General features: G+C 41.5%; 2 protein-coding genes and 1 long non-coding RNA gene across 3 annotated transcripts in view; 1 reads left to right on the top strand and 2 right to left on the bottom strand.

The window, feature by feature from the left end:
* Nucleotides 1-8,515, bottom strand: part of ZC3H13 (zinc finger CCCH-type containing 13) — a 100,054-nt gene extending 91,539 nt beyond the window's left edge. Inside the window, exons 1-3 of the mRNA XM_045289071.1 lie at nucleotides 8,305-8,515; nucleotides 3,315-3,440; nucleotides 2,603-2,712 (exon numbers count right to left, since the gene is read on the bottom strand). Coding sequence (XP_045145006.1) covers nucleotides 2,603-2,712; nucleotides 3,315-3,431 — 227 coding nt within the window. The 5' untranslated portion in view covers nucleotides 3,432-3,440; nucleotides 8,305-8,515. The remainder of the gene's footprint in view (nucleotides 1-2,602; nucleotides 2,713-3,314; nucleotides 3,441-8,304) is intronic.
* A 138-nt stretch (nucleotides 8,516-8,653) lies between these two features.
* On the top strand, nucleotides 8,654-11,861 carry LOC123521565. Its single transcript, XR_006679986.1, has 2 exons — nucleotides 8,654-8,721; nucleotides 11,218-11,861. It is a non-coding gene; the product is annotated as an uncharacterized LOC123521565 (long non-coding RNA).
* CPB2 (carboxypeptidase B2) overlaps nucleotides 11,690-13,246 on the bottom strand; it is a 59,284-nt gene continuing 57,727 nt past the window's right edge. Inside the window, exon 11 of the mRNA XM_045289075.1 lies at nucleotides 11,690-12,037. Coding sequence (XP_045145010.1) covers nucleotides 11,853-12,037 — 185 coding nt within the window. The 3' untranslated portion in view covers nucleotides 11,690-11,852. The remainder of the gene's footprint in view (nucleotides 12,038-13,246) is intronic.

Genomic DNA, 13,246 nt, shown 5'->3' with positions numbered 1-13,246 from the left:
GGGAAGTGGAAAGCCTCATCTTTCTACCAGAGAGAGGCTTCTGGATTAAAAGTGCTGACCTTGTGATTAGCAGCCCAGCCCGTAACTCACGAGGCCACCAATGTGAAGGGAATAGGCATCTATTATGTATTTGTTTCTAGCCTAAAGAGCACCTAAGAGTGCTCTTTATACAGTGAAGACTCAATAAATAACTTCAATGTGAATAAAGCATTCTGAATACATTGCTTCTCTTTCCATCGCCAAATTAGTACATTTTCTTCCTTACCAAAAAAATGAAATAAAATAAAATTACGAACACATGAAAGAAAGTAACAGCAATCAAACTTACATTGTTTTGTGATAATTTTTTTTTTTTAGTCATTTTATTGGGGCTCATACAACTCTTATCACAATCCACACATATTCAACTGTGTGAAGCACACTTAAACATTCGTTGCCCTCATCATTCTCAAAATTCTCTTTCCGCTCAGGCTCCTAGAATCAGCTCCTCATTTTTCTTTACCCCCCCCTTCCCCACTCCTCCCTCTCTCATGAACCCTTGACAATTTATAAATTATTATTTTATCATATCTCACATTCCCCGTAGTCTCCCTTCACCCACTTTTCTGTTGCCCATCCCCCAGAGAGGAGGTTATATGTAGGTCCTTGTAATCCATTCCCCCTTTCTACCCGCCCTTCCCTCCCGGTATGGCCACTCTCACCGCTGGTCCTGAGGGGTTCATCTGTCCTGGATTCCCTGTGTTTCCAGTTCCCATCTGAACCGCTGGGCATCCTCTGGTCTAACCAGGTTTGCAACGTAGAATTGGGATCATGATAGTGGGGGTAAGGAAGCGTTTAAGAACTGGAGGAAGGTAGTGAGTTTCATTAATGCTACACTGTACCCAGAGTGACTCATCTCCTCCCCATTACCCCTCTGTGGGATGTCCAGTTGTCTACAGATGGGCATTGGGTCCCCATGATGTGCTCCCCTCATTCATGATATGATTCCCCCGCCCCCTCCCCCCTTTAGTGCTTGATACCCGGTCCCCTCGACCCTCCATGATCACACAGGCTGGTGTGCTTCTTCCATGTGGGCTTTATTGCTTCTGGGCTAGATGGCCGCTTGTTTACTTTCAAGCCTTTTTATATGTATGAGGACTTCAAAAAATTCGTGAAAAAAGCACTTGGAAATTGCGTAATTAACAAAGATATTTCCAAATCCAGTATTCTTCCTTTATTCTATATTGGATAGAGTTCTCTGACCATTTTCCTCAATAATCATTTCTACAAAATTTGAGCTGGCTAACCATAAAATTAAAAGACGAAATAAACCATATTAAAACCATGGTATTAACATAAACATTAAATAGTTTTCCAGTTGTGTATACATATGGAATTAAGCATATGTAACAAAGGCTTATTATCCCACACTAGCAGAAGGGGCTAAAGTTAACCTAAATACAAGTAAACAACATTTAACATCACAAATACACTAAATCTATGCAATGTTTAAGTTAACAGAACATTACTTAATGTTAAGTATTTGAATTTTTAAGTGTACTGAATTAAAAAAACTACCCAGGGGCTTGTTTTTTTTAAATCAGTTTTAAAGCTGTTGCTGTAGCTAAAACAATTTGCAAACTCAACTTTAGAAAAAAGCAAAGTTTCTGCACAACAATCAAGCTTCAGCTGCTTTGTTACAATTGTTCTATGTAAGACAGGGTCTTCAAAGGGTTTATGGAAAAATTCTATGACTTTTCAATTCCATTTGTCCACACACTCGGCGATGCCCTCCTATTACATCTTTAAACTTTGTTAACCATAGGAATACAAAGAAAAATGGAAGGTTGTGATTGCTCAGTTTCATTTATCACAGCCTTCTGGAGTAGTGGTTACTTGTTGGACTGCTAACCACAAGGTCAGCAGTTTGAAACTACCAGCCTCTCTGAGGCTGGCACTTTCTACTCCTATAAACAAGTACCGTCTCAGAAACCCACAGGGGCAGCTCTTTCCCTGCCCGACAAGGTCGCTATGGGTCAGAACCGACTAGATGGTGCTGAGTCTGGGTTGAGTTTTCTTAAAGGCAAAATGGAAAATTTTCCACATAAAAATACACATTTCATTTATAATTACCCAAAAGATAACGTATTTAACAAATAGAATTCAACTATAGAGTTTGCATTAGATCTTCTGTCATTAAGATCTGAATTCAGAATATCTTAGAAAGCTAAAATTATACCCATTTAAAAGTTAATGTACTAGCATTTCAAAATAGTTTCCCCTCAATAAAAAGAAATTTAGATACAATGATGTTACAAACACCATGGGATTTGCCATCGTCTTAAACTATTTAACACATTACAATAAAAGGAAAAAGCCATACAGACATATTTTAAAACTCTATTGTTAAAACAACACTGGACTAGTAAGCCAATTATTGAAAAAAAATTTTAAGTAAAATGTAATAACTCAAAAGATCTTGCCAATCCTAGTCTATTGATAAGATTACCATAAAAGTAAAAAATCTGATAAAATATGATTATATTTCAGATTTTTACACGAAGTTACAAGAATGATCTTTTACAAATGTGTGAATAATTCAAAGACAGAAATTCTCAATTACCTTCTATAATTGCTGCTATAACCTTTGCCTCGGGGTGAAGGCCCATGTATGAATCTGCATGTGTTTCCATAGAGGCAGTTGCCAGTCTTCAACCAATTCCGACACTGTGTCTAAGAGATAGATATTATCATATAAATTTCAAAGATATTGCTTAAAAAATGCTGTTGAAAAAGGAAAACAAATGCTATAAAAATTCCAGCCAACCTACCCTGTTTCCCCGAAAATAAGACAGTGTCTTATATTAATTTTTGCTCCCAAAGATACGCTAGGTCTTATTTTCAGGGGATGTCTTATTTTTCTGTGAAGAACACGGTACACATTTATTGTTTTATTAAAAGAGACCTCGTACTTCCTGTCTGCTCCGGTTGCACTGCGGCCAACAGTGAGCTGCGCGGCTGCGTTAGCAAATAACGGTCCAGAGCCCAGTAGCTTGGGGGGGGGTGGGGGGGCGCTTATATTCAGGGGGGGATGCCTTATCTTTCAGTGAGAGGCAAAACTGTAAGTAGGTCTTATTTTCAGGGGATGTCTTACCTTCGGGGAAACGGTATGATACATAATGAAAACAGAGCATAAAAACCTCTAAACCCTTTCATTTCTTTTTACAAAATACATTTAGAATTTTCTTTCTGATGCTACAATATAAGCATGTTCACTTTTCTTACACAAATCAGCATATCAATAAACAATTGTGGCTGAGCTAGTGACAACTCACCTCTGCTGTACTGCCAGTGCTGGGTCCAAGCCTTTCAAACACACTGGGTCTTCGAGATGTGCTATCGGATATGGTTTTGGTATTTTCCACTGTGACCTTCCTCCTAATTTTTGACATTTTGTCCTACTTTAACCAAAAAAGAGAGGGAAACTGTGAAACGCTCGTTTTGATTAAATGAGCCCATAAATTACAAGAAATTCAAATTATTACAGTATAGTATTGTATGTATAGTAATATTCATAATAAATTACAGGGTATTTTCCTTAACAGAAAAGTCATAGGTTGAGAGGCCAGTTGTAGACAGAAGATATATTTTATGATAAGCTTTATTAGCAAATCTGACATCTGTTGGCCAATATTCTACCTCTTCTGCAGGTGAACATGTAATATTCCATTTTTCCCAAAGTGAAATTTTCATCGTGCATTCAATCTCAGAAGACCTTGTATGACTGTTCAGTTTGGAAGTTATTCATGAAAACTGTCCCCAGATACATTTTCTCCTCGGTGAGGAACCGCGCTGGTACAGTGGTTAAAGCACTTGCTGCTAGCCAAAAGGACCAAGAGTAATTAATTTTTAATGATTTAAAATTAGAAAACCGTTTTAAAGTAATTCCCATCAAAATGGAAGAGTGTCACACAAATGAACAAAAGTTTCTGTACCACATAATCGCTTATCAACTGCTCTCCAGGTAAGGCTCTAGCTAAAGACCATCCATCCATCCCAATAGACTGAGGCTAGCACGACAAGATAACCTATGATTTAGCATTGCTGGGCCTCATTCCCAGCCCACAGGTGCCTGTCTAACAGATGAGTTGGCAAAATGTCTTATGTTCACTTGATTTATTGAACATAAAGAACTAGAGCCCAAGAGAGGGCACGCTGAGAACGATCTTTAGAAAAACACTTTTATAACTGGTGTACGAGCAGGATGAATCAGTGAACAATTAAATGTGTCACAAAGTATATACGGAAAGTTAGAGAAACAAAATTTTAAAGTTTCATCGCAAGTATCGTATATACTCACGTATAAGTCGAGTTTTTCAGCACACTTCTTATGCAGTTTTTGTGGTAAAATTAGGTGCCTCGGCTGATATTCAGGTCAGCTTATACTCGAGTACACACGGTAACTCCAAATGTTATATGGATACACTCGCATGTTCAGCCACCAGTGCACTTCTAAAACCATTGATTAATAAACAAAACTGAACAGGTTCCTAAAGCTTACTAGCGAGTTACCTAGAATTTGGGACACACGCACAGCATCCACTATGCTGTAAGGAAACTAGCTCTAACCTTCCGGTTTTCCTTCCACTACTGGTGAGAACAAAAAACCGCGGAGGCGGATGCATAACCCAGTATGCCACCAGGGCTCCTTGGTTTTCTGAGGGCCCCACTGCCTTTCTTCCTGTTCTTCACCTGCTGCTCGGACGGCATGTGATTTTACTCCCCTGACCTGCAGTTAGAAAGCAGGATTTCATCTTCTTGCTCCAATCATCCTAGGTCCTTAATAAAACCTTTGAAAATGTCGAGGGGTTCTCCTGCCCCACGCCCTTTCCCCCTAATCATGGGATTTGGGCTGTTTTGTTACAATTCACCATGAAAATTGCTTCCCACAAAACCAACGTTGCTTGCAGTTGACATCGAGAAGTTCCCAAGATTCACTAAGTAGTGATTATCTCGGGAAGTTTATTTTCAGCTACTGTTGAGTCTTCCCACTTACAGAAGAACTACAATGAAGAAAAGACGTCCTCTCCTTTCTTCCGAGTGCAACAGTGCCAGACTTTGCCTTCAAATGACACTGCACCCACGTCTAGACGAGGAGGAAAAAGAAAAACAAACCGAGGCCAAGCTGTAAAAGTTTTCCTAACTAAACTGAAGCTAACAAATTCTGATCATCCAGCTGAGATAGCGTATCACTGGTGACAATTCAACACTAAAGTTACCTGAAGTTATTTTAGTGAAATAGAACATCTGCTATTTTGCATATGTAAAATTGCTTTTTGCTTACAAAGAACACATCAGGCAACCTTTTCAAAAGCCCATTTTTAAGTATGCCCACAATCTACATCAAAAACACACTTTCTCACAGGTATGAGTCGAAATCAACTTGATGGCAAGGGAAGAGGCGTTTTGATGAGTTGGAATGGGCTCATGGCAGTGTGGTTGGGCTGCTACACAGTAATAGCATAATAACAAGGAGCTGTCAGATAAGTAATCAAAACTATGTAGAAGTGTCAACTAGCTGAATAAAAGTCTACCCATCCAATTCTATTAAAAGGGCTATTTTTTTAAAAGCTTTCTCACGTTTCTGCTTCATATTCTTGAATTTGTTGGAAGCATAGTTTTAGTGAATCTATTAAAAAGAACTTTCCAAGCATTCTTCTAGATTGTTTAACAGTAACCCTCAGGGGACCTCAAAAAGTTCGTGGAAAAATTCCATAACCTCTTACTCCCATTTTCCCACATACTTTCTGAAGCCCTCTCATAGAGTAAATCAACTCCAAACCGACTGTGCAACAGAACTGGCACAACTACGCTAACTGCTGAGGTATAATAAGCAAGGCAATACTGTAGCTCTGTACAGAATAATGATTTGCTCAAAAGATTATATGTGCTCAAAGCATATATCCCATTTTGGGAGTTACAACTAAGTGAGGTGAGTAAACAGAACTGCAACATACAAAACTATCCCAAAATAGTAACTCCCACTGCATGTAGGACATGGGATATGGTAGAACTGCCTCAGTAGGTTCCTCAGACTGTACTATTTATGGGAGTGGAAAGACCCAGCTTTCTTCGTGGAGGGGCTAATGGTTTCACGCTACTGACCTTCCGGTTAGCAGCCCAAAGCATAATCCACAACACCACCATCGACATCAGTTAATTCCTCAACTGCTACATAATCTCCATTAAAATGCCTATGTTTCTACATGGGTTGGGAGTAAGGAGATGGGTACAACTGGTATCCACTGAAAACCATGTTCCACATGTACTTCACAAGTGCCCAGGTGGGGTAGTGGGTTATGAATTGGACGGCTAACACAAAGGGAGCAGTTCTAAACGACCAAGAGCTCCCTAGAGGCAGTTCTACTCTGTCCTACGGGGTTTCCATGAGTCGGAATTGACTCCGGGCAGCGAGTTTGGAGCTCATAAAAATAAGAAGAGTTTGCACATCTAAAATGTACAATGTTCAATTAAAACCACTAATAACGAAGACTTCCATAACAGGAATATACTTCATAATGACGTATCCTTCCCAAATATAGAGTGAAAATCTTATGGTGCTATTTTGGCTGAGACACAAATTAGTATATACTTGGCATCAATTTTCTTAGTCTCTTTCTGAAATTACTATCATCCATCGGAAGCTAAATATTTCATTAAGAACTTGGAAAATAGTTTAAAATCAATATATCTCTTAAATATTACTGTTTGGCTGACACTACAGTCATGCTAACTGGCACTATGTACACACTGTATACACACAGATGGCACGGCATTTGCACTCGAACTTATTGCAACAAGATCACGGACTTTGGAAACTTGAGGTGCGAAGATCTTTCCCAAACTTTCCAAGAGTACTGCTGTAAACTGTCTATGGAAAGGTTGAGATTCCCTTCCATGAAGAATTGCCTGATTCAAGGTCTGGTGGTAAACAGCCACATTAAAGATTTAGCTGAAGTTATACTTCCTCTCTGTGGACTTCCCTTATCACCCATCATTTCTTCCTTTATCTGGAGATAGCTTATCTTTTTAAAAATCAATTGTTAAGTTATAAGGTGTTTTTGTTTTCTTTCTCTCCAACTAGCTTGTAAGTTCCTGAACTTTGGCAACAGTCTGCTATTTTATCATTTACAATGCCTATAAATGTTCTCAAGTCTTTTCAGTTTGTTGGTTTCAGTGCACTATGATTTTTTACAATTAAATATGCTTTACCAAAAAAAGGAACTCGGAAAATATTTTTTAAATCAACATATCTCTAAAATATTGTTTGGAGTCTAGTCATGCTAACTGGCACTACACACACACATATGGCACTGCACAGGCATATCAATTTATTGCAACAATATCAGAGACTTTGAAAACTTGAGATATGAAGATCTTTTCTAAACTTTCAAAATTCCCTCTTCAATCATGCAAGAACCTTAACAGAGTTAACACCATAAAACCCCAAGGCCATGAATCAGTTCTGACACGTAATCTAGGATTTCCACAGCTGTCAGTCTTTCCCAAGGCAGATAGCACAATCTTTCTCTGGTAGAGGGAGGGCTGGTGGGTCTGAATCACTGACCTTGTAGTTAGCAGTGCAATGCAAAACATCCAAAGTCATTGTAATTACCCAAAGCCTCCTAATATAACCGAATCATTAAGACACTCCATAAACAAGGCACTATCAATGTCATCTGTTCAAGCAATGTCAACGTAGGATACTTTTCCAGCCATATAGATTACGATAACCCTTTTTTGACAGGCAGCACGCTAAATCCTTTTTCAGATGGTTGCCAAGGTGATTACTTAGTGGATATGAAGATTAAGTAGCACTCAGCTTCCAGGCCGTTAAGTCGTTCTGCCAGGAAATGGACAAAACCAAAAACAGTCCCAAAGCAAGGCCCTTTTACCGCCTACAGGTGTAAAATGCAGAAAGAGGTAACCTGTACATCTAAAATCTTAGTCCGCTACCCTTTCATTGCACACAGATGAGAATCCCGCCTCAAGGCCCCACCTCCCAGCCGCGTCACCTGCAATGTCGACCAGTGCCCCACGCGCAAGCGAGAAAGCCAGATCCATTACAAGGAGTCGCTACAGGCTGAAGCGCTCGATGCTCAAGGAGGGCTCAAGCTCCGGGTGTCACCCAAGTGATGGCGGTGGCTAACCCCGGGCTCCCCAAAAGCCGTTCCTCAGGCGAACAGACTCGGAGAACCCCTACTCCGTCCGAGCTCTCCTCGTAAGCAGAGCTAGATCGTAGGCACTTACGCCGCCGCCGCCGCCGCCGCCGCCGCGGCTCCGAGAAGCGAGCGAGGAGTGTCCCCGCGCCTGGGCCCGGGGGGCGCCGGCGAGAAGGTGCGCGCGCGGCCCCCGGGAGGCGGCCTTCCTTCGAGGGGTGACGGGTTTCCGGAGCGGTGGGCGCAGAACTCGCCGGCCGCGTCTGCAGGGTCGGCAAGGACCGGCCCACGGGAAGAGAGAGAAGGGAGAGGCAGCAACGTCAACGAGAAGCTAGCAGGCCGCCAAACGCCGCCGGAAGTCCGCGCAGCGCCCTGACCCCGTGGGACGAGCCAGCTTCCGGCCGCCAGATTTGACGTCACCGCTCCGGCGCCGCCCCTCACGGGTACGTTACGTGGACGCCGCCGAGCGACCCGGGAGTCGGCTTGCAGTTTATGCGAATTGATCCCGTTAAAAGTGTAATTGGTGGGTGAAGGGAGACGTCGGACAGGGAAAGATATGACAAAATAATAATTTATAAGTTATCAAGGGCTCATGAGGGAGCTCATGAGCGGGGAAGGAGGAGAAAAATGAGGAGTTGATGCCGGGGGCTTAAGTGGAGAGCAAATGTTTTGAGAATGATGAGGGCAGTGAATGTACAAATGTGCTTGACCCAATTGATGTATGTATGGATTGTGATAAGAGTTGTATGAGCCCCTAATAAAATGATTTTTTTTAAGTAATTAAGAAAAAGAAAACTTAATGTCTAATGCTAGGTGTGCAAATGCCACCTTTGCGGAAACTACGTGCACCCATTCATTTGCTTAACAGGACGTTCTTTTTTGTGTGTGTTTGGCTTTTTGTTTCATCATTTTATAGAAAAGTATGAGAGATGTACAAAAAGGATCCTCTGCTTATTCTTATACTTGAAAAAAAAATTTAGGAGCTTTGTTGCTAAAGTCCCTCCGCTTATTGTATGATAACAGAGAGCTCCTTGGAAAAGAAGAGGGCTGACACATGAACCAAGTAACCCCTGTGAAAGGGGTTCGCGACCCACAGGTGGAGGATCTCCTTACTTAGGAAAGAGAAAATAAGATTGCATGTCTCTAAAAAGTCGAACTGAAAAAACCCCAGCCATATAAAATCCCTATCCAGTAATGCCAACTTAAAGATTTGATCAACTACCCTGTCCTTTCTGGAGGGCTCTGGTGTCACAGTGGGACAGAGTTTAGCGCATTGGGGTGCCAAACTCAAAATCAGCCGTTCAAAACCACCAACCACTCTGTGGAAGAAAGATGAGGCTTTCAACTCCTTTAAAGAGTTAGTCTGGGAAACTCAGCGGGGGCTTTTCTACTCTGCCCTGTAGGGTTTCTCTGAGTGGGAATGCACTCAATAGCTTCCTTTCTAGGCATTTCTTATATTATTATGGAGCAAGTGGAATGCATGTTTGTGTTTTTTAAAGGCTCAAGTAAAAAGTCACTGAAAATTGGGGACAGAAGTCCCACCCCACCCCCCAGCAAAGCCATTTTATTGTTCCATAGTTCAATCACATCAAGCAGTAATTGCACAATTGCTGCCACCATCAGTTTCAAAACATTCTCATTCTCTTGCACTCCTTGATATGAGCTCCCCTTTATCCTCCCTTCCTCACTGTACCCCCCAGGAACCCTGATTCTACTGCTGTCTCAAGTTCATCAGTCCTGGGTTTCACATACTTAAAAATGGAAAAACATATAACACAAATTCAATAGGGTTACCCCCAATGACAAAATACATTTGAGGTAAACCCCAATAGGAAAAACACAAAAACAGAAAATGTTGAGAACCAGGTCAGGCCCAACGTGCATCAGAGGGAGGATCAACTGACTTAAGTTTTAACCATTCAAGATAGGTTTATCATTTTGATGTATAGTCATCTCTCCAGTACACTCTTATTTGGTAACCAGCTTCTTCCCATCCCTCTATTATGGGTAGAAGGAAATCACCTGAGTCTTATTTGCTATGTAGATCTTATAAGTGTATATTGGGCTCTCACTATCATCCATAGCCTTTTGCAAATCAGAATCTCACAATTTAGGCTCTGATACTGTTTGCTTTTCGGTTTTGGAATATATTATTAATGATTACTGATGATGATGTGCTTCTTCCATGTGGACTTAGTTGACATCTCACTTAGGTGGCTGCTTGTTTGGAAACAAGCCTTTAAGACCCCAGACACTATTTTATCTGATAGCTGGGCACCATCATATTTCTTCACACTTTTGTATAGCACCCAGCAGGGCCATGATGTAAAAATGAATTGTTCTTAAATTGGAGCTAAGTTGCAATGCGAGCCCCAAACCCATTCCTGAATCTGTTTGTTTTTTGTTTCGTTTTGTTTTATCTGCCTTTGGCTCCCTTTAGAGAGTTCCTTGTTAATTTATGGTTGAGAGTCTTATCGATCATTTCCCTGGGGTACAAAGATGTTCTGTTAATATTTTCACTGATTAGCCCCTGGCACTAAAATTTTAAGACACTGTTGATAGAGGGATATTGGGCTAATGTAGACTAATTCCATAGAGCAATATCTGAATTATTCATGTGTACAGAATAAATCCTTTTGTGACTGGGTGCTATTTACACAAACAACGGGAGTTGGTTGTCAGGGAAATTTTACAATAATATTCATTGATAACGTCACTCACAAGTTAGTCAGTATATCTATCTTAAGCATATAGGGCGTTGATGTGGTAAGGCAATGTCTGTCCACCTACTGGCCATTCAATACTCTTGGTATAGCTGTCTTCTGCTTCATCAAACGCCAGGAATTTTCGGTCTTAACTCTGCAGGTTACAAGTAGGTTTGAGGGAGAATCCAGTTCACCTAGTGGAGTTTCCCCAATGGATCTCTCTGGTGCAGCCTTTGGAGTGGGTCATGCCCCTTGAAGACCCAGCAATCTTTCGTGTGCTCCTGACCCCATTTCCTTTCATTTCTTGCTGCTAGGTGCTGCCAAGTCCTTGCCCACTCCCAGTGGCCCAGTGCACAACAGAAGGAAACACTGTCCGCCCAGTGCACAACAGAAGGAAACACTGTCCGTCGCGCGTCATTCTCACAACTTCCCTGTTCCAGCCCATTGTTGCAGCCACTGTGTTAGTCCTAAACTTTAAACAATGATTTGTATGATTGATCCCAAACCAAACTCAATGCTGACTCACAGGAAACGCCCCCCATTTACCCCCAACCACCCACCACCCACTCCCGCCCGTGGGTTGACTAACTATATAGAAAGCTTTCTTCCTCAGCTAGCTACTGTTGGTTTCAAACTGCCAGTCATGTGATTCGCAGCCCAACAAATAACCACTACACCACTGTATATTTATTAAACTTGTTTAAATAGTCAAACATTGTGAATCAAAGGAAAACAATCCAGCCCCCCTACATTTAAAAAAAAAGTGGAAAAACATGAGCCCTTGTCTTAATTTCAAGGTAGCCATTTATTGTGGTTTTTGACAACAACCAAAAAATAAGAACATTTTTTAACCAAGCTTGATAAAATTTAAAGGAAACTGATACAATTATCTGGTTTTGCTGGAATCAGTAAATTAAAACGTGGACACAGAGCAATAAAATCAAAGGCATTAAACATTCCTAATGACATGCTGGACTATTTTATGCACAGCGGCTAGAGCGTCGTTGCAGGTTGGTCTGATGAAACGTTCAGGCAGCAAGAATCCAAAGGCGCCTTTATCTCGAAGTTCAATTGTAAATGAGTATTTGATGCCCAGGTCATAAATCCAGTCATCCGAACCTCCCGGAGCTAGATCTGTAAGCATAAATTATTTTTTTTAATAGGTATTTTTAATTGGTTAACAAAATGGGTCTTTTATTCTAAAAATGTATATAGCTTTATTTTTCTGTATTACACAACATAAGTTACTTATAGAAAATGGAAAAGGGGGGATGCTTAAGGGAGAAAATAAAAATTACTCATATCCCTACTGTGACAATTACATAATCTCCTGTCAACTTGAGTGAATGGGGTGGAGTCTAGCCTGCCAATCAGGTTGCAGCTTGATGACCTCATTTGGAGGCACGATGGAGGCCTGACCTAGTCTCTCTCTGCCTTCCCTTTTCTGCTGTTGAGACACCCAGAGAGCTGGAGGAGACACTGGAGGCCTGTGCCAGCATTGAGATGCTTCCAATTCCACTGGATCCATAAGACCTTCTATGCATGGGCCTGTGATCTTGCTGCATTTGGCATCATTGCATGTGCTGAGTGAGTCTAAAGAGGAATTTATGGACTAGTATCGGACATGTGGGCTAATACTGGACTTATGGACTTAATCTGGACTGGGCTGGGATGTTTTCTCAATATACAATTGCTCTTTTATATAAAGCTCTTTCTTCTACACATATGAGTGTCTCTGGATTTGTTTCTCTAGTCAACTCAGTCTTACACAGCTATGAAAGTGTAAGTGAATCCTTTATGTAGAGTGATTTTTGACTCCTAGCCACCTTGTAGGTCAGAGTAGAACTGCCCCAGCGGGTTCCCAAGGGCGGAAAGATGACTTAAAATATTGACTCATGTTTTCCCTGCAGAGCAACTGGTAAGCTCCAGTCTTGCAGTTAGCAACCCAGGCTGAACCATTGTTCCCTCAGAGCACTGATAGCCTCACCAAGGAGTGACAAAGAAGAGCGAGGGGGACAATCACGTTGTCCTGGGGTCAATCCCGAACACTGCCAATGTGGGTGATGTGGAGTGGCACTGCTGAGCATTTTCTCGGCTGTAATCCTTAAGGAAGCAGCTCCCCGGACTTTCCTCTACAGGTCTACTGGTCCCTTTCAACCGCCCACCTTCAGGTCAGTCGCTAATTGCAGACCTCTTGGGCCACCCAGCATCTCCTAAGGCAGCGGTTCTTAATCTGTGGGTCCGGACTTCTTTGGGGATCGAACGACCCTTTCACAAGGGTCGTTCAATTCATAACAGGAGCAACATTACAGTGATGAAGTAGCCACGAAAATAATTTTGTGG

This window comes from Echinops telfairi, unplaced genomic scaffold (genome assembly GCF_000313985.2).
Source record: "Echinops telfairi isolate 266 unplaced genomic scaffold, ASM31398v2 ScPeMD7_24;HRSCAF=84, whole genome shotgun sequence".
NCBI classification, from domain to species: domain Eukaryota; kingdom Metazoa; phylum Chordata; class Mammalia; order Afrosoricida; family Tenrecidae; genus Echinops; species Echinops telfairi.
This window is presented reverse-complemented; position numbering and strand designations above follow the sequence as displayed.